Raw genomic sequence first — 21,323 nt, 5'->3', positions numbered from 1 at the left:
CAACCAGGAAGAAATAGAGGTAGCTGGCATGTCATGGTGCTTTGCATCGAAGATAAATATTTACATACTAATTTGCAGACCCCGTGTCGAGCTGAAATTAGAGGTGTGCTAACAGAGAGAGACACAGAGAGAGGAGAGTGTCCCGAAGTGACGCAAAAGGGTAAAACATGGCAGACAGAGGGAAAACGAGTGCTGCAGCAAAGGTTGGTGACTGAGGACGTGTTGTAAGGGAGACACGGCAGGTTCACATGAACACGCAACAGAGAAATCCTTGTTGACAAGGACGAGTGCGTGGGAGTGGGGTTGAGACACGGGTGTTGAGTGGGAGGGAAAGAAGTCGCCATGCTCATGTACACAACTAACGCACACAAACGTTTCCATGACTTCAGGAGGTCATTACATTGACTTATATTTATTTCCTGTTGACTTAACTCTAACCTTAACCACAACTTCTTCTACTGGCCTAACCCTAACCTTAATCTAAGCCACCTAAAGAGGTGGAGGAAATCATGTATTTTGCATGGCCTTCCTCTCTTAAACAATTGTAGATTATGAAACATGGTAAAAATAAATGAAGAAAAAAGTAGCTGTTTTAATGGTGCGTGGTTGAGAAACGTACGCATCACCAACCAGCTCAATATGGATTAAAAGATGACATGCTGGGTAAATGTTGGCTTCTATGAAGGACCGGGAAGAAGCGAACTGGACAAAAGACACAATATGTACGCTGTGTGAAACCAGCAACAACATCGTCATGTTCAAATTTGATTAATCAAGTAATTTGGTCCATAAAATGTCAGAAAATGTCAACAAGTGTTCTCAAATGTCAGTGAGTAATTTTTTTGTCCATGAAGGAAATTATTTGAAAATGTTTTTTCTTTATATCGTTATATGGAGCAAAGAAACTAGAAAATTATTTGAATTAAAAAAAATAAAATAAAAATCTAAATCACACCGATTGCAAAATAATTAAGTAACTAATTAATAATCAGCACTAGGGCTGCTCAATTATTAAAATTATGTGGTTTTTCAGCTTCTTAAATCTCTTCATCCTCAATTTTCTGGTTTCTTTGCTCCATATAACAAAGAAAGTAATTAAAAAATATAATATGATATAATATTATAATATAAATAATATGGTTTGTGCACAAAACAAGACATTTGAGAACATTGATCCAACATTTTTCAACATTTTAAGGCATTTTACGGACCAAACAGGTACTAACAAAATAATGGACAGATTAATCGATTATGAAAATAATTGTTAGTTGCTGCCCTAATGAACACACTGTCACTTAAAGAGGTTTATGTTGTTGTTGCTATGATCATGGGCGGTTTCCTTCTGTGCAAATGTGTCTCATTTTTATAATAGAATCACTACTTTGGTTTAAAATGGAGGATCTTTTTTGCAGAGTTTCCATTTGAGGTAGAATTTAATTTGCATGGTGCACAGCTACTTGGAGCGATTATTCCTTTCATCTCTCTACGTTACACACATTTGCAAACCCAAAGACATAGGCAGCACATAAATCATTATCCAAACATGTTTGCATCAAATCTCACTCTTTTTAGCAGCTGGACATGATGTTCTCTAAACATAAGGGCCTCTGTTAATGTAGCAGACACTTGCTTTTGTTCGAAATGGTACAATTGGGAATGCAAATAAGAGTGAAGCTTGTCTAATAGAAGCATGGTCCACTCTGGACTATGTTTTGGGAATGATCTGGGAAATGATGGGTTGCCATAGATCCTTTGAGTAGGTCTCTGCCTCTAATTAAGACGACATCAAAGACGCCTCATCAGAAAGTCTAATGGAGGAACAGTCCAAGGGGGACAATGCGGGACACTTGACCAGGAAGAAAGACAAATAAATGGACTGAATCTAAGCATATGTATCAGTGAGCCTATTCCACCACATATGCAGGGATGAATAATGTGTATCCTACAAACTAAAGAGGGAAAATGTTTCAGTTTTACTGCACTGCTTAATAAAAAGAGAAAATCACAAATATTCCGTTGAGCTTTTCCATTTTAAAAGGACGTTTCGATGCAAATGAGCGTGAACGAGCCAAACCAGATGAACTGAAGTTGACATCCACACTATTGGCTCACTGTATGACCCCATTAAATGACTCATTTAATGAAGAAAATTCAGCACGCACACACACATGAGGAGAACACACTGCTGTGTGTACATGCGTGTGTTTGTTTCTATTCAACACATGTCTGCAAGTAAATATCCTTAATACATAAAAACAAACAGATGGGGCAGCAGAAGTTATTTTAAGGAAGCAGAGTGCAATCTAAATTGTGATTTGCACTTGTGTATTGTTAATTCCTTTGGCAATACTACAGCGCATTTGAGCATCACTTGCATCATCAACAGCATCATAATTTTTCAACATTTTCTGACATTGTATGGGCTAAACGACAGATTAACGGATTATGAAAGCAATCGTTATTTGCAGCCCTAATCTTGGGTATGTATTTATTTTTCACAATATGGTCATATGCTTATAATTTAATTATACTATACTCTCTCTGGATTAACTTTTGTGAAAATCTCTCCTGACCTGTCACAGGAGCATCGATGTCCAGCAAGTTCTTCTCTGAACGCAGGATTGTGGCGCCCTCTCCTATGAGCCTCAGCGCCACCGCCTCCTCCACACGGCCCTCCTTGGTTAGGTGAGCTTTCAGCACGTCCACTTTGGGCTTCCCCTCGCTGTCAAACACCTCTTTAGCCGTCAGCCGGTGACTGGGGGGGAAGGGGACAGCTGCAACAGTAAGAAGAGGAAGAAGGTGTAATTATTATGGCTGATAACATGTCTGCAGAGCTTTTATATACACTGACAAAAGGCTTGTGGGGACACACTCTTAATTCCACATTACATTGAAGCCGTTTGATAACAAGGTTCTTTGTACCTTCCAGGGGAGTGACTCGCAGCAGGAGAGGGATTCACTTCCATGCTTCCAGCCCTCCCTCTGAGATAATTTACCAGATTGCTGCTATGATCTGTGACTCATTCAATTCCCAATATTTGTAACAGACCCACACAGTTTCTGGTTTGCTTGGCAATATTCATAGATTTATACTTTTGAAAATAAAGGAGAGAGACATCGACCATTTTATTAACATAGAACAAGGACAAAGTCTCATTAACACAACAAGTGTATTATCTTGCCGGGGTTCAATGTGTAACCGTAGCTATAGTTACAAAAGGTTGACATGCTGTTTTTGGTGTGTGAATAGAGATGTAGAGATGTAATATTTAGTCTGACACATATTTACTTATGTAAGATTACAATGAAGTCTTGAGGGCGTCTGCAAAATTCAAATAATGAAATCCATTATAATGCCTCTTTGTTGCAGGGAATTTCTGTTAAAAGTGTTTCATAAATTAAAGTCACATAATATCAGAGCTCTCTTTGGCACAGATACCTGTAAATTTGGCAGTCTAATCAAAAGCAATGACATTATGTGATTATGATTTATATATATATACATATACATATATATATATGTGTATATATATATATATATATATATATATATATATATATATATATAGCAATATGAAATTATATAAAATAATATAAAAAAAATATGTTTTCCCATATTGCCCAGCCCTGTGCTGACATAAAGAATAAAGGAATTGTACATTTTAATAAAACCTCTATATAGAGTGAATCTTAGTGGCCTTCACATAAGCAAAAGCCCCTCAAGTGTTAATACGTCCCTTTGACCCTTGACCTCACAGGGTTATTACTTACTGACAGAAAAGGAACACAATTAGAGACCACATTCTGTGGACTTCTCCAATTCAGAAAAATTAACATCCACTTGCAGAGTGTATAGCACATGGGTGTAGCAAGTGCACAGCAGCAAAGACTGTTGAGTTGGAGGCTGTGTATGTGCGTTATTGTCCATCCATCCTAAATGTGACATCGGTTCAATTATAAATCTTTGAATTTTTACTTGAATGCTTAAGTTTAAATAAATAATAAATAAGAGTTGTTTCCCCTTCATTGTAATACTCTGCAAGCAACAATTAATGCGTTATAAAAAGGACATTTACAATCAAATTATTTGAAGGACATTATCATTATCATCAAAATCCATATAGCCTACCCCTACTCTAAGCACAAACTTAATTTAAACAAATAAACGCTCTGTTGTGCTTCAGGGCATTTTCTGAAACAATATAAACCCAGTGTCTGGTCACAGGTATCTGGGACAATCAGAAACCCCCATCTGAGATAGAGTTACCACAGGCCCCAGGTTGGCCTCCTCTGAGCACCTGCTGTGCAACTCTAGCCTGAGGCCAAGGCCTTGGGGCTTGAACGACTATGTCACGCTGACCCACGAAATGTATAACACCCATTTGAATGAAAACCCATGAACTGATGTGAATCTGTGCAGGGGCAACATGACTACGTCCCAAATACTGAGCAGATGATTAGAAGCATTATAAATCACCAAATACTGGACTGCTCAGCTTAGTCAGCCGTCTAAGAAAAAAAAATCCATGTTAAAGTGCATAACTGTAGAAAAGGGTATTACGAAGGCATTACTTAGCAAACGTCTTTACCCAATTGGGCATGACAGTGATGACAGGTCAACTCCCTTAATGGACTACCGCAGTTTCTCTTTTTTAAAAGTGTAACTTAACCCCTAAATCACTTTTTTTCCAGGTGTAAACCAGTATATATGGGTATCTAGTAATATTATTTGTTGATCCAGGTGCAACTCTTTACATTTTAGTGACATCACTCCTTCCAGTAATTTACACAGAAATTCTTCCCTCCCCCCAAAAAACAGTTGATTCTGAATTAACAAGTCATATAGATGATTTGGATTCAAGCACATTTTTACTAAATAAATACAAGACATTTATTAACATTAACACAACAAATTTGACAATTAGTTTTTCAAGGAAGCAGAGCTTCTAGGGTTGGGTACTGAAGGTCAGTAATTTTTGTACTACGATTCGCCTCAGTACTACAGAGTATAGGTTCACTTGGTACACAATGAATCAGTGCCAAATTTAGGTATTTGAAATGTCTGGGAGAGCGTGAGAGAGTGAGAATGTGAGAGCTACACGTCGCAAGACTAGTCTCAGCATAAAATATATTAAAATCTCATGTTGTACATTTTGTTAAGTGGGATACTTATATTCGCTAAAAAAAAAGCACTTTGAAATCCATTCATTATCTCTATTTAAGTGAACAGACCATTTTATTTTGGTTGCCTTTAAATGAAATAATCTGCTTTATCCTTCTCTGCTATGACATCTGGGGCAAAAGGTGAGTGAGGAAGAAAATATAGGGTTATATAAAATATAAATGTTGTATTTCTCACTATGGGGTCACAATTACTATTTGCTTCCCATCCTGCTGTCGAAGCTCTCCCCGTATATATACACACAGGCAACCAAACGGGACAACAAATCCCATAAACCCACGCTGCTTACAGCTCCACATAGGCACCAATGAAAGTGACAAAGCATCGAATATTATTCCTTCATTCATTTACGCATTTTGTACCACTTTATCCTCCACATAAGGGTCGAGATGGAGCAAATCCCAGCTGACATAGGGCGAAAACTGGGGTACACCCTGGACAGGTCGCCAGTCCAAGCAGAACATTATTCTTCAAGAGAAATGAACTTGCATGGAAGCTGTGGTTGTTGGCACACTGGCAGCCCAAAAACATCATCCCTCCATTTCCTACAGCCGTGACAATGGAAACACTATGAACTTTCCCCTTGTGGAATTTCTAACAGCCCCCTATTAACAAGAGTAACACAAACATCTGCCAAAACATTACATGGCACATTGTAATTGTAGGTTCTACGTTCTAAAGAATAAGGCGTGACAACCCATGACAGACGAAAAAACGAACAAGTCCCAATCTAAGGAAAAAGTACAACATGGATTAACACCTCGGCTCATAAAGGAAACTTTTGTTGTGTTCAATTATAGGAACGAGGAAGATTAATGGTGATGTCAAACACTGGTTTATGTAATGGTCCACATCTTTCTCAGTCAGTGCCATAATTAGCCAAACATGAGCTATGCTGATTGTTAAAAACAGCAAAAACCTGAACATCTTTCCTCTAAAACAACAGCATACGAAACATTCCCACAATGAAAACGATCGAATGCTGTAAATAGCTCCGTGAATCACTGTTTCATACAGGGCTTATGCAGCTGTGAGAGCATAAACTGACCCGAGGCAATCTGCCTGGAACTGGAGAATGACTCCAAAATGGTCTCCATTAGCCCGTCACTTTTTGCCTTCATTAATTTTACCAATTCTCTGTGTTCCTTTCTGTTATGTAAGCAGGAAAGTGCACTGCAGCCTTGAGTCTAGCATGCAAGAGAGAGAGAAAGATAGATGGTGAGAGAGCACCAGAGAGAGTGGAAAAAAAATCAGATTTTAACTAACACAATGTAGGATTTGCTCTCAGGGTCCCCCTACAGTTGGGAAACACGATTGGGACTATAATCATTTTGCAGACAACAAACAACAGCATTGAATGCGACGGGACATCCAGCAGCTCTTTTTTTCCCCTCCTCGGTTTGTGGCTGTTTATCTTAACAAGACGTTAAGTTTTGTATGAAAATAGACTGAGGGCGTTTGCCTCGACTTCCATGGGATATTTACACCAATTGCATGTAAAGGGAGTGACGTTTTTCTGTCGTGGGTGTATACGGTAAGAGGCCTGTCAGGTTGTACTGTACCATTTTACTCTGGTACCCCAAGGGAAGGGTGCCAAAAAATGGAACATAGGAGCTGGTTTTTTTTGTTGGTACAACTCCTAATGGACATGCAAAAAAAAAGACAGTACTGGACCAAGCCATAAGGCACAGGAAATTACATCAGCCACAGAGGCTACTGGGAGCTAACAGCAGTTAGCAGTTGTACAAGTGATCATTTGCAGGCTCTAGCAGGCACATTGCCATCATATATAACATGTATCCACTGGAAAGATAAATCCTCTGAGGCTGGAAGTTTGTGTAGGACTCTGTGCTGCACTGTGGAGCCAAGAACAGAACTTTTCGCGGACTTCCGGTTTTTGGATACCGTTGCCCTCGCCAGCACTCTCGCATGCTTTATGGAAAAAGCAGAGCTCCGCGAGACAACAAATCCAGGAATTTTGCATCTTGTGACGTCCCAGTGAGTACAGAAGTTAAAACCACGTGTTTCATCTCCTGTACTTAGACTGAGGAGTGAGGAGGACCACAAAAACATGAGTGAGTCATATTTTGTCACACTTTGCCGACTGATAGGGACTCCAGAGTCCCAAATATATGTAAGGATTTAAATTATTAAAAAGTTGATATTGCATAATATATCCCCGTCAAATTTGGATGCTGAAAGAAGGAAACCCGAAAAACCCAAAGGTCCATAGTGCCAATGCAGGTGATGTAAACCTGTGCAGGTTTTTGACAGGAGTACCATTCACCTTTTGGAAACTGATGTTTGATAATCCAAAAATGATGATGTCTTCTATTTGACGGATGAAATCTTACATTGCGTTGCTTTAACTTGGTGTGATCATTTCTCTATTTGACATGCTAAATCAGCTTGAGCCTTGTTTAATAAAGTATAATATCCTGTCAGGGTCAGCAAGATTTACAACATTGTTTGACAATTTCCTTTCTACAGCGGATCATCATAGAGTATTAAATTTGAATTTTGCACTCACAAAGTTTCAGATCATCGACCCCTTGCAGCCACCATTCAAGCTGCAATCATGAATGGAATCATTTCAGCAGATTACTGGAGACACTGAGGTGTGATTTTCTCGAAAAGCATGCACCGCTGGGTGTGCATCTGAATTTTACTGAGAAGCAGTGGGAAATCAGGCAGCTTGAAATGTTCAGGTTGGTGTAGTTCAGAGCCGAGGCAATCTCTCTGAGGAACGAGACAGCAGCGGGCGGTGTGTGCAGTCATATGGAGCTGGACAGATCAGCTTAATTGGAGAACGTGAGACAGACTGTTGGAGAGCTCACTGAGTGGCTCCTGGCTTCATTTAATGAACAGCATGGAGTGCAAAACTGTGAGTCTGGCCTGATCCAGCAGTTCAGATGACTGCAAAACCTGAATATAATTTTCCTTCTTCACCCATTGAGTCGTCCTCAAGTTGTGTGCACTCTACCTCAGAGTAAAATGATCCTCAAATTCAGGGAAAAAAAACCTTTAATATATGTCTGTCCTTTGTGGTTATACAGCATCAGAAATCCTTTATATGTTTTAAATGATAATACTTACAATGTCTACTTGTGCCACTACTAACTGCACAGCAATACCTGTAGCAAAACACTGGCTATGTTGTGCAATGTTGAACTTGAAGTATGGCTGTTATTTATAATAAAATAAAAGTTCTCTGATTTTTCAGCTTCTTAAATGTTTATTAGCTCGCTATAATAAAGAAATAGCTATAAGAAATTGAATGAAACTGAATAATTTTGACATTTGAGACATCAACATTTCCAGGTTCTGGAAAACATCAATCAACATTTTTCAACCAAACGATTAATTAAGTCATTTTAAGATTAATCGATTATGAAAATAATCATTAGTTGCAGCCCTAAACCCAGCTATCTGATGATTACTTATCTCTGTCTGAAAAAAAAAGAAAAAAAGGAGGTGGGCATTTGTCTGAGCTGGCATGGGATTGTGGCCAGTGAGTGGGTAATGACACAACAAATGAAATCCTTTAAAAAAAACACACACACATATATACAGCAGACTGCTTGGCAAGAAAAGCAACAACCAATGATGCATTCTTTCAATTACAGAGCCAGAAATGCACATTCTGCGATGCACAGCATCTTTCCATCAGATGGCGAATTGATCCCCAAGAAAGTGCTGACGGAGCGTGATGCAGCAGGAGACTCTGGTTGTCACTGCCCGCGTCCAAACATATACGCCCACTTCCACTAGACAAGCCAACACGAGCAGTTTTCCTCCCCTAAGAGTCAGCATGACCAGTGGAAATCTCAGCTGGACCAGAGTCAGAACAAAGACTCCAGAACTATGTGAGTGCAACAAAGGCAACAGTTTATACCAAACTACCAGAAGAAACCTGACTGCGTGATGATGTTTGTATGCAAAAGGCAGTGCAGCATCTGATCTAACACATGATACTGATTCATAACTACAACCCTTCCTTAAACACACACCAAACAACAACATCCCTGATCTGATGTTTATCTGGTTTTCCCTTTCAAATGATGCTGAGGTGCTGAGGGAAGGTAAGAGGCAAGCTAGATCTCTGTTGAATGAAATGCAAAATCTGATCAAATGGTATGATAAGACTCATTCATTTGCCATATGCAGCGCAAAAGAAATACACCCTCTGCCACTGCCACACTGACAAATGTAAGATTATGATGTAACAATACATTCATGTGTGGGGTAGGAAAAATCAATCAAACTCAGACATTTCCACCTTTATAATAAAACAGCCAATATGTGTGCTGTGTGGCTGCAAAACTTCTTATCTAATTGTAATTTTTCTGACAGGTATTGCAATGGCAACTTCTTAAAAGTCACAGCAAGTGAGTTTACATTGTGTAATGACGGAGCATTACCACTAGGGGTTGCACAATTACGCATATGACTATATGGACCACCACAATTATCCTAACCTAACCTAATAATTGTGATTCACAATATTATTGCAATGACTAAATCAAATATGTTTTAATATCATTTTTTTTTAGATTCTTTAACATAAATGGGTATAGCCTTCTGCCTCCACTTATGGTGGTCAGAAACATCGCAGATAAGGATGCATATTTTTGAGTTAAAAATAGTTATTTTAATACGATCACAACACATCATAATGAAAGATGCAGCTCCACACGTGGCATATTAAAGAAAGAAATCACAGGTTTAGGGTTAGGACAGGATTTTGTATTTTTGTATTCTAATTCAGGATGAGCCTATCTCAGTATCTGTATTGGTCCGATACTGGTCAAAGTCACTGGATTGGATTTATTGGCCAGATAAAAATGTAAAATCCGAGACAATCCAAAATCTTATAGATTAGATTCACAATGCACAGATGGCAAAAATGTCAATAAAAATCTGAAACAGCCTTTTCGCTGAGTCATGTAGCTGAAAAGGTGTAAATTGACTGTATCAAACTTGTTTGTAATATCGGTATCAGTATGAGACACAAAAAAGTGGTATTGTGCCATTCCTAATTCTAATGCAAAAAAAATCTATTTGCCAAAACTCAATTGCAGCCTTTGCGATTTGCTAATTGGATTGTTTCAGATTGGAATTCTGATTTAAAAACAATTGGATGTTCAGCCCTATTGCTGCATGCATGAAGGACAATAGTCAAATATTGAGTCGGGCACCAAGAGTGTGCAACTCACTCTCCAATGATAGCTGAGATTTGTTAATTAAATTACATAACGACATTGAATTAGAGCGGGATATGTTTAGGATGTCCAGGATGAACAGAACGCCCGGAGTTTCTGTAGGCGGTCAGAAACACAGGACGTACCTCAACTTCAAATGTCATCTGGCAGCAGTTTTATTGCTTCATTAATACAGTAGCCACAGTCACTTCGGAAGCTGATTATCCGACATGCATAATGCAAAAGACTGAGATCCTATGGCTATGTTTGCTGACAACAAAGAGCTGCAGCAGCAGAAACAAATGACACACTATAATGACAACGTGATTAATTATTTGCAATATGGTCGACCTCACACAGTGAAAACACTAGCCTAATGTCGACAGCTTTCCCATAAAAATATCAAATTGATGTCAGTAAACAATATTGCCGTTCGCTACAAAATGCATAATGACTCCAAAAATATCAAAATTGCGGCCAAAAACTGCCATCTCTGTTTTATTACCTGCCCGCATCCCCAGCCATTTTGCTCTACAGTAGCAAAATATTGCCTTTGCCTAATCAAATATGCGGCACTTCTGGCAAAAATCTCTGCATACAGGATCATGTGACTTAGAAGGAGATTCTTACGGCCTGTAACCGAGTTTTGAAAGACAAACTTTGGTGCTTGTTTACAGAGTTGTATTAATTTCCACCGTAGGGAGCCTTCGAATGCCGCCTGCTCACCTGAAATTTTCAAAAGCTCAACCCACTCAGTCACTCTGTGCCCTCACCATCTGTATTGCCCTCATAGTCTTGTTTTTTTTTTTTTACTAATTGGTTCGAGAAAAACCCCAGAACAGGATTTGACCGATTTAAAAAAGAAAAAGAAAAAAAAAAAGCAATCAATATTTCAAGCAGCCAGACGTAGATATTATGCATTCCTCAAATGCAATCAACACAATATAACTCCCAGTTGCAAGGTGACAACGCTAACAGACCACAGAGGTGTATTATAATTATTGTAACACCAGCAAAACTTCACTGCCAAACTCACATCACAAGTGAGTTTTCATAAAAGCATACATCTTCTTTAAAAAAGTGTAAAGAAACAGACTTCACTCAGCAGAGAAAGTCTCGTACTTGTATTTTATTTATTTTTTTTATTACCTAGAAAACCCGTTGAATGAAAGGATGGTAAAATAAATGGTCAAGGTGATGACTGATCATCATTTAGTCAATGACAATTATCAGTAGCTAAATGAGCTCTTGCCTAAATGAGAAGCCATCCTTTTTCTTCCCAAAATGTGGTCATTAAAACACCAAGCACATCACTGAGCACTTGGAAAAGCAGGTATTAACAGGCTGGATTTTGTCACCTCAGCTGGTGTAGCAGCTGTATCCATATACCTGGTGATTGCAATATTACCCAATACAGCATGGAGGGAGGGGGAAAAAAATGACACTGTTTTTCCAGTATTACACCACATAAGGTCAAGCTATAGAAAACTGGCTGCCATCTGGACATCAGGGGGAAAAAATAACAGGCTTCAACTCAAGGCTTTAGGGCTAGCGGTACAAAGGTCACCTCGAAATGGGCATGAACCTCTTAACCATGCATTAACAGGGATAGAAGGCAGCCCTGACCGAAAACGCTTAGCGGACCGTGGCTTTGAAGCTTTCGAGTCGGCCGATTATGCAGTATGGGAATGGAGTGGTTACTCCTGTGGTTGAGGCAGGAAGGAGAGCAGAGCCAACAGCACTCACCTTCTTTCAGTGACAGACAATAACAGGGAGGGAGCGGCGGGGATGCAAAAGTGTGCAGAACTGTCAGTTATCACTGAATCTATCATTGTATTCAGGATAGCAAATTGAATCATTTGCATATGCAAACTATCAATCATTCCTTTTAAGAACTTGTAAGCTTGTACTTCTTAATTTGCTCCCCCGTCATTAATAATTCATGGCCTAAAATTACTACATTATGCCTTCAAATTACCCCATTCATCCCCAGCCTCTCAAATTAGTATAGCAGGACAGTGGATAAATTGCAGTAAGTTGGACTGGAAGTCAAGAGTGTTGTTGTGGTTAGTCCAGTCAGGAAGGAAATAGCACCCAGACTGTGTTTTAGAATAGTAATGCCCTCAAACTACTGAATTTATCTCCATGAGATTAATAGCTCTAAAAGTTAAAACACGTGTTTGTTCAAGACTCCACTACAACTGGAGCAGTCCCTGTATAATTCACATATATGGTGCTGGATAAATGACGGTCTAAATGGTCCACTTTTTTTCTCTGCAAAACTGTTATTAGGGCACGTTATTTGAAATGTGGTAAGATCATAATATCGATTTCCTTCCTCCTTGCAATAGGAGAATCGATACGCCAGGGCAAATATCAACATTTTAATTGAAAAATGAAGGCGCTCTGAAGTAAACAGTCCCTGCCAGTTTCACTCGCCGGGCATCCCTACTTGATGTCTCCTCATGAGGGAAACTGGCTGAAGACGAGTGAGTTTACGGCAGGATAATGCCAGAGAAAGCAACATTTATGCACTTTGTCTTCGAATGTGAATAAAAAGATAAGTCCTGCACGTTTAACTTTTGACAGACTTTTGTTTAATTCGGTGAGACAGATATCGCGATGTATCGCTAAATGATTGTCCTGCAATGTATCGATTATCACAAGAATTTGTGATGTTATTGGTATCGTGGTCCATGTGCCACGTATCGTATTGTATCGTACGGTGGCCCTAAGGTGCAAAACACAAATGCAAATCACAAAACACAAATTCAAATCAAAAAAACAGAAACGCAAATTTTGTGTTTCTGTTTTGTGTTTGTCGTTTTTGATTTGCATTTGTGTTTTGTGATTTGTGTTTAGTGATTTGCGTTTAGTGATTTGCGTTTGTGATTTGCCTTTGTTTTTTGTTTTGCATTTGTGTTTTGTGATTTGTGTTTAGTGATTTGCGTTTGTGATTTGCCTTTGTTTTTTGTTTTGCATTTGTGTTTTGTGATTTGCGTTTTTGAGCTCGTGTTTTTTGATTTGCATTTGTGTTTTGCAAATCAGGGCCACCGTAGTATCGTGAGGTACCCTGTGATTCCCCTCCTTAAGTAAGATACAATTATCTTATCATTTTATAATGGTTTACTTATTGCGAATCGTGAGGTACCCAAGGATAAAGTACCCTAAATTTGAAGTATGAAATGCAACAAACATTTGACTGCATTGCACTTACATGTAGAAAGTAAAAGCTTTGAAATCATAATACATTTCTCTAACTACTTTAGTCTATGGCCTGTGGTCCGTCTCAGAATCAATTTAACTCGTGATGATCATGATTTAAAGCTACCAGCGGACTCTTACGGTTGCTTTAAAGAGCTGTTGACTATCGTCATCCACTGCAGAGATATGAGCTTTTACATTGCATTGACAAGCAGGAGAGATATTAGATAAAAGCGAGTAAAAGCGGTTGCCAGGGAAACAGCACTGTGGAGTCTCATTCGAAAATCTTTCACCCATCAAAATATTGGCTTAAAAATTAGTCGCCAGCAGCATGTTATTGCTCTGCAATGGTTTGATGAAATCTGCCTTATCGTATTCACCGGTACATGCTTGAAAGAAAAAAAAGAGGATACATCATTACAGTTTGGTGAAACCCATACACAGAGTGTGATTGAGCATCTGACAACTGTTGGCTGTAATAACATGTATGGCTGACTGCACGCAGGCAGTTTCCCCATCACTGCCAGTCAGTCATCGAGAGATCCTCATTATTAAGACAGACAGGTCGCACACACTAAACAAGACAACACTGCACCCAAGACCTACATCCACCCTTACATTGCTGTCAGGGTTACCAAAGGCCATCAAGCTCTGACAGAATATAGCCCATAGCAGCGTTTCACAGATACTGGCGACAGCAACATGAGGCGGCTGACTGACAGGCAAAACGTTAATCCTGCTGTTGGCGCAACAGATTTTTTTTTAGATGAGAAAAGTAGAAAGCAACAGCCGGTGATCAGAATGCACCGCTGCTCAGACAGCACTCTCACTAAGACCTTGATTAATAAGTGAGGTTAGAGTTGAAGCGTGGGAGGCTGTCATGGGTTGAGTGGAGGGATGGATGAATACTGTATATGCCTTTATTAGGGCTGGGCAATATATGGATATTATATCTATGTCATAAGTTGCATTGGTAATCATATTTATTATAATGAATAAATTAGTACAATACAGTAAGTATTCACTGTATTTACTGTAATTTTATAATATTATATATATAAAAAACAGGGAATTTACAAAATTATTTTTAAAAAGTCACTTCTTTAATTTTAAGCCTTAATTTTATATGTGCATTTGTGAATTTTATATTAAAAAGCCAAATAAGTAAAATACAGTTTCACAGTACATAACAGGATTTTTTTTATGCATGAGCATGAGTGAATGGTCAAATGAGAGAAAGACGATGTGTTTTCTGCTAAGGTGGTGGAGTAAATTGCTCATTCCTGCAATTACTAGCACAGTTACTTCTTTTTATTTATGTGTGGTGTAGCAATCAAAAGGGTCCCCCCCCTCGAACGTTCCGCTTTCCATATACAGGTCTTGCTGTATGTGAAAAATTAATATCATAGAACAATAAATGCCAGTTTTCAGTGTACTCCTGTTTTCCACCCAGCACTTATCTTAAATATAAAAGACTTAAATACTTAAAGCATGTGAAACAGATCAACAGATGAACAGAACAACTACCAATGTGCAGCTTAATATCCCCATATATCTCCTATGAATTTGAATATTTTTCCCATATTGCCCAGCCCAGCATGTAAGGTTGGATGGATGAGAGTAGGTGGCCGATGATGATGTGGGGGCTAGAGGGGCATTTTCAAAGGGAAGTCCCTGCATTGGTTTTCTGGTGTGATTGGGCGAGCGACGAGCCGATCAATGACACAGTGAGAGGCCGCCAGAGACCTGGATCACGGCTGGCAAATGACTAAAGCGATTTGGGGGGCCAGAGTGGGGGAAGGTGCATGAGTCAGCGAGAGAAAGAGCAAGAGAGAGAAATCAGTAAATGAAATAAAAATGCAGCAAGAGGCAGGATGAAGAAAATGATAGTTGCGTAATGAGCGTTTGTCAATCCATCCAAAAACACCCAGTCCCTGACTCATAGTCACACATAGACATGCACATAACCTCACACAGCAAATTACAGACTAGGGCTGCAACTACGGATTATTTTTTAATTTGTCGTTTGGTCCATAAAATGAAGCAAATATCTTACTTTGTATATCTTAAAAATACTCACTTTAAAGAAGCTGAAAAAAAGAATAAATTATGAAAATAGTTGATTCATTATTATCAATGATAGATGAATTGATTTATTGTAGCAGCCCCTCTACAGATCATAGGACAACATGGGTAGCCTTTGCTTCATAAAGCACTGTTAGACCCAAACATGGTCTAAATATTTTTATGGCAGAAGTAGAAATGGGACAGATGGACATTTATTTTTTTCATCTTTTTGTCATAAATATGGCTTCTGGTTAGCTAATAATCAAATTATCTGGTTATTAGTATCTGGATTAATTGAGTACTTGTTTGGTCCAAGAAAGTTAGAAATAGCAAGAAAATGTATTTTGAATAAAAAGCAAAAACCAACGATCAAACTGATCATCAACTCAAGCACATAATCATGTGACTGATGAAGTGTCATTATAAATTCAGTGTTTCTGAAATCAAGTACATAAAAAAACAACATTTCTGTTATGGGGAGCATACATTTTAGCCACACTTGTTTTTGCCAGAACATATTTAACATGTCTGCATCACTAATAACGAACTTTAAAAGGGAAATCAAATTAACCCCAGCTAAGGGGTTTTTACTAAATGGAACTAAAAATGCAAGTGCGCAAGTGATAAAACTTACACGATTGCATTTCCAGACTAAAAAGGATTTGACCAATAATCCTTCAGACTTTACTGTGCACTACATATTTTTAGGTACACGTATCAAAATGACAGTGGTCAAAGGGATTCGGGTGCAATTCCACAATAAATAGTGCGCCAACATTGGAGAAATTTAACCAGTAAGTTCCAGCTGCCAAGAAGCTTTGATGAATGACTGGTCTGTTAAAGTGAATTATTACAGGCCATTACAAGTTTGGGCACGACTGTGTGTAAGGTGTTGAGAGCCAACGGGCCGGCACAAAAAAGCCTCAGTTTTTTATGTAAAACACCTTGCACATTTCCAGGTTTCCAGAGATGTTAACACTCTCTGGCATTTCCTCTGAAAGCCTCAGTGACAGGCCCTGAAGAAGACATTCCCTGCTAGCTTTGCCATGCTGAGTCCGCCCACCCCTCCGCATCCCCCTCCTCCTCCACAATACCGTAACACAGGATTAGCTTTCATTAGAGAAGGCGCTGTAATCAGCTTTAGAGCATAGCAGAGACGGAACAATGGAGGAGGCTGAAAGGATCTGGAAGACGGGGCCGTATGCCATATGCAAGAACCTGCAACATGTCCGTTTGTATGGCCACATCTGCATATATTCCTCAGTGTTAGTTCAGGAGTACTACCTGGACAAATACAGCATACAAATAAAATGGTATTCTTAAACTTTCTTTGGTGAATATGCTCTTTTATGGTTTGGCTATATTTTCACACAAATTGGTCCCAGAGTGGGAAAATCTCAAAACGCAACACTAGCCCAGAACCATTCCGTCTCTGTGATTGTATATATTGTCATGTACACTTATTTCGAATAAAGCTTTTTATTTAAAGAGAAGTTTGGACACAGCGTGTAACCATCTTCTTTTGGTGCATCAAGGTTACAGTGCCACGTAAAGACGTGCCATACAGTTTGTGCCACATTGTTGTTTTGTAAAAACAGGACAGATGGACATATTTCCTGATTACTTTTATGATTATTTTCTGTTCCTCTGGTGATAACTGTCTCGCTTAATCAAGTAATTATTTGGTCCAGCAAGTGTCAGAAAATGCTGGTTTTTACATTTTTTTTTTTTAATTTTGCCATGTTTACGGATAAGCCTGTTTTTTTGTGAAGGCCTAAATCAAGCAGACAATCATTGAAACTGTTGAATAACTGCTATTTCAATGCAATTTTGTCTTGTGCAAAATTAAACAATGCAAGACAACATGTATTAAATGTATTCTGTATCTATAAAGCACTTTTCTAGACTTGATGATCACTCAAAGCTGTTTGACACTACAGTTTTGCTGTTCACCCATTCACTCAGCATATCTATCAAAGACATTTTCTATCACACATCATTCACATGCCATCAGCAGAAATGTGGGGTAGGACACAGCGTGTGTTTATAATAATATGTTGTAGGTCAACTGGGTGTTGGCTTCACTCTGTGTCCTGTCGCCAAGTGTAACTAGTTAGGCAGGCATCAAACCTGGCCCTTCCCGGGCGGAGAAGCTCCTTTGTGGGAGTGCTGTCAAGCTGGCACTTTCACAGGAAAGGACTGACAGAATTGCACTGTCCTATGTTGGGTCTGTCAGGAAAACTATGTCCCCCACTAACTCTGGAGAGGTCCACCAATCTCCAGACAGCTGCTTTACAAAGTGTTCTTGTTGGTGGCTTGTTCTGTAAGTGTGCAGCGACATGCAGACAGACAGCTGGACATGACACAGATCCACTGGACATTCTTTGCTTGTGCTGCAGTTGTTTTCACAAACTTTGTGTTTGACTTCAAGTGCTTGGCTCCACAGTTAAACATATAAAACCCAAAAGAATGACTAGGGTTGCAGGCAGCACTGAATGGGCCCTCAAACCCCTCATGCATGTCGGTGCATGGAGTGGCCATGATGGCCATTGCATGGTGCTGGAGAGAGGCTACCAATACTTTGTTTTGTTATGGCCCTTTTCCACTATTTCCACGATTTAGGTTGCATCTTCACTACAAAAAAGTACTGCACGGCAGCTTGAAACTGTGGTGACTTTGTTTTACACCGACACACACAAATGAGTGACTAGTAGTCGTTTTCACTGTAACTGAATCAAATCACTAGAATCAGTTAATTAAAAATATTTGTTCAATACGTCCTCCATGACCGGAGCACAGAGTCTGTCTGACAGAGTCACTGAATTAAAATACAGTGGAAGGGGTTGTGATGCAGCTCACATTCACCAGCTTTCGGCAGTGCTGCTGCTAAATACACCAGACTCCTCCAAACATTTCTCTGGTATTGTTGGAGATTAACCCACGTTTTGAGGATTGTTTTTTGTGTCGGACGACGTCTCTTCGTGTGACGGCACTCTGAACAATCAGTGGCTGGCAGTCTGGCAAGTCACGCATAGTACCTATTCAGCACACTTGGAACCTTGCCAGAGCAGGTACTTAAAAAAGCACCTGGTACCAGGTACTATGCTAGTTGAAACACAACTTAGCCATGCCGCGCCAAGTCGTACTTCCTGCTGCCAGTAGGTGACGCAGTGTGTGGCTTTGCATGTTGTATATAGAACCTAATGCAGTGATGACAATATGGAAGGGGCAGATAAATCAAATGACAGATAAATCTAAATATAGCTGGATACCACCTTTTTTGTCCGATAGCAATGTTTTTAAGTCTTTCAAATTACCAAGCTGTTAACAACACATTTATGCTGATTCATTTATCATCTTGACTGTCTAACAAATATTCCGCTCCTGTGAAGAAGCAACACATTACCCGCATTTTTAGTCTGTGCTTAATGAAGCATTATGTCAAATTAAGCTTCGTGATTTTGTATTTTGAGTAGTCAGTAATTGGTTGATATTATCGCGGGTATCATATCAGCTCATTTTTTTTTAAATAATGAATGTTGGTATATTATTATTTTAACATAATAATCAGCTGAGTAGTATGTCACTCCATGAATGCTTCTTTTTTTTAATCACAAACAAACACAAACATTGGCCATGTTTAGACTGCAGCCCAAATTGGATTTTTAAGCATATCCAGATTTTATCTAGCTTGATTTTTTTGGAAGCTGATTCAAACCATGAACCATGGTTTCAATTGACACTCCACATCTATTTACAGTGGCAACTTTCACAAAAGTGCTTCAACAATATCATTTGTTCATATATCCAGGTTTGTACACAAGTGTGTTGTACCCAGGTCGCACTTCCACATCTCAAACGCCTGATTAGAAATTTTGTTGGACATAAATGTAAATATGGTGTGCAAACTAATTGAAAAATGTTCTTATGTTTCAGGAAATTTTACTGACTTGAGTGTTTTCTGTCCTCATTCACAGCTTGCCTCAGAGATAATATGCCTCAACAGGCGTGATCACACCTCCCAAGGAGGGCTCGTTGGCAGCTGATATGTTGGCATTTCTAGAATGCAATTACTACACACATACAGAGGGGATGAGGCCAGTCTATATTTGCGTCCACACTTGGTAAACGGAGCACACTGGACCTGAGACTGACCCAAATAAAACACCGCCTGAACTGCAGATAACATTCCTCATCATTACTTCACCCCCCTTCCTCCTCCTCCTCCTCCACCTGGACGGAGAAGGTTACCTGCTTTGGCTTAAAAGTGAATACGACAAAGCGACGATCAGAATCATCTCTGGACTTGGACAAGCCCTCTCAACCATACAAGAATAGCCACATCTCATATGTGAAATGGCATTCCTCCATGTTGTGTCAAAAGGACGAGGGAGGGTTGGAAATGGCAAGCAAAATTGAACTGGTTTCAGATAAACAAATTCATCAATAAAGCTCAAGTATCTAATTTCAACGAATACAAAAACACACATCTAATGTCTGGTGTCAAAGAGATCCATGCTTGAATTTTCATTTCTGGCAGACTGTGTATTTTCAGAGGACAGGTGGTGAGGCAATGGGATGGCACAGCCAGCCACCTCCTGCTACCTCTTGCCAAAACAACAAAGCCCCTAAGAGTCCCCTGTTTTTTGCTATTGCTTCCTTTCCCCCTAGCCCACACCCACCTCTCAAGCCCATCTCTGTATCTAGGCCATAACTGTATGGGTGTGGTGGGTTCTCCTGCCTGCAGGGGCAAATGACTGCCAACAAGAGAAAAAAAAGCATGGGCTGAGATTGGGAGGGACGGAGGGAGGGCAACAAAGCATTATTTATCTATAGACCAAAGTAATTCTGAGTCAGCAAGTGAGAGATAACCGCACACACACATCTCGTCTTGCCATTCTCGGCTCCTTGGAGGAGCTCTATATATCAGGAGAAGCTGTGACAGAGCCTCCGAAGTAGCAGCTATTATGCAACCCATCTGGGCAAAAGAAGTGACTGTAAAGTAAATCATCCCTCTCCGCCGCCAGCCTGACCTCCATATCGCAGAGAAAGCACTTTTAAAATTCACTAACGGAGTATTACGCAGAAGGCACCATCTGTGCAGGCTTTACTAGCAGCCCCGAGATTAAAAGCAGTTAAAGCATCACATTCAAAAGCCATTCCCACAGTCGTCATTCCAATCAAAGATAGGGCAGCTAAATGAGGGCCAGTGTAAGACTCTAGGTGCTGCTCCGGGGTAGTGTGGGTCAAGCAGTTGCAGGCTGTAGGTCTCATCCCCAATCCCCTCAAGCCAAACAGGCCTGCTACCAAGGGTAATCCTTGTCCTTCAGGATCAGGTCAGTGAGTAAAGTCGGAACTCACAGGTTCAATTGACAGCTTGACTGCCCAAAGGAAGTCCTGACTCCGAGACTCTTTTTCTTTTTTTTTTTAAATGTGTTTGACCAAATACACAGGGTTCTATAATCTACACTTTTGGATGCATATGGTCCAAAACAAACAGAGAGTAAATCGACAGCAGTTAAACAATCTTCATATTAGCCATTTCCTTCGCTAAAGACAAACAAAGACATACAAAATCAAACACGACCAAATAAACTGGCAGTGTTTACCAAAGGTATTAAAGTAAGCAAGCTCTCATACACAAATATATTGACTTTAAGCAGCACTGC

The 21,323-nt window shown here is 39.5% G+C and overlaps 1 protein-coding gene across 4 annotated transcripts in view; it reads right to left on the bottom strand.

Moving 5' to 3' along the window:
- LOC310944929 (protein phosphatase 3 catalytic subunit alpha) overlaps positions 1-21,323 on the bottom strand; it is a 77,615-nt gene that overhangs the window by 41,838 nt on the left and 14,454 nt on the right. For all 4 annotated transcript variants that reach the window (XM_083910782.1, XM_083910784.1, XM_083910783.1 and 1 more), the window contains exon 2: positions 2,574-2,774. In XM_083910782.1, the coding sequence (XP_083766908.1) occupies positions 2,574-2,774 (201 nt within the window). The remainder of the gene's footprint in view (positions 1-2,573; positions 2,775-21,323) is intronic.

This window comes from Microchirus variegatus, assembly GCF_963457635.1.
Source record: "Microchirus variegatus genome assembly, chromosome: 2".
Taxonomy (NCBI): Eukaryota; Metazoa; Chordata; class Actinopteri; order Pleuronectiformes; family Soleidae; genus Microchirus; species Microchirus variegatus.
This window is presented reverse-complemented; position numbering and strand designations above follow the sequence as displayed.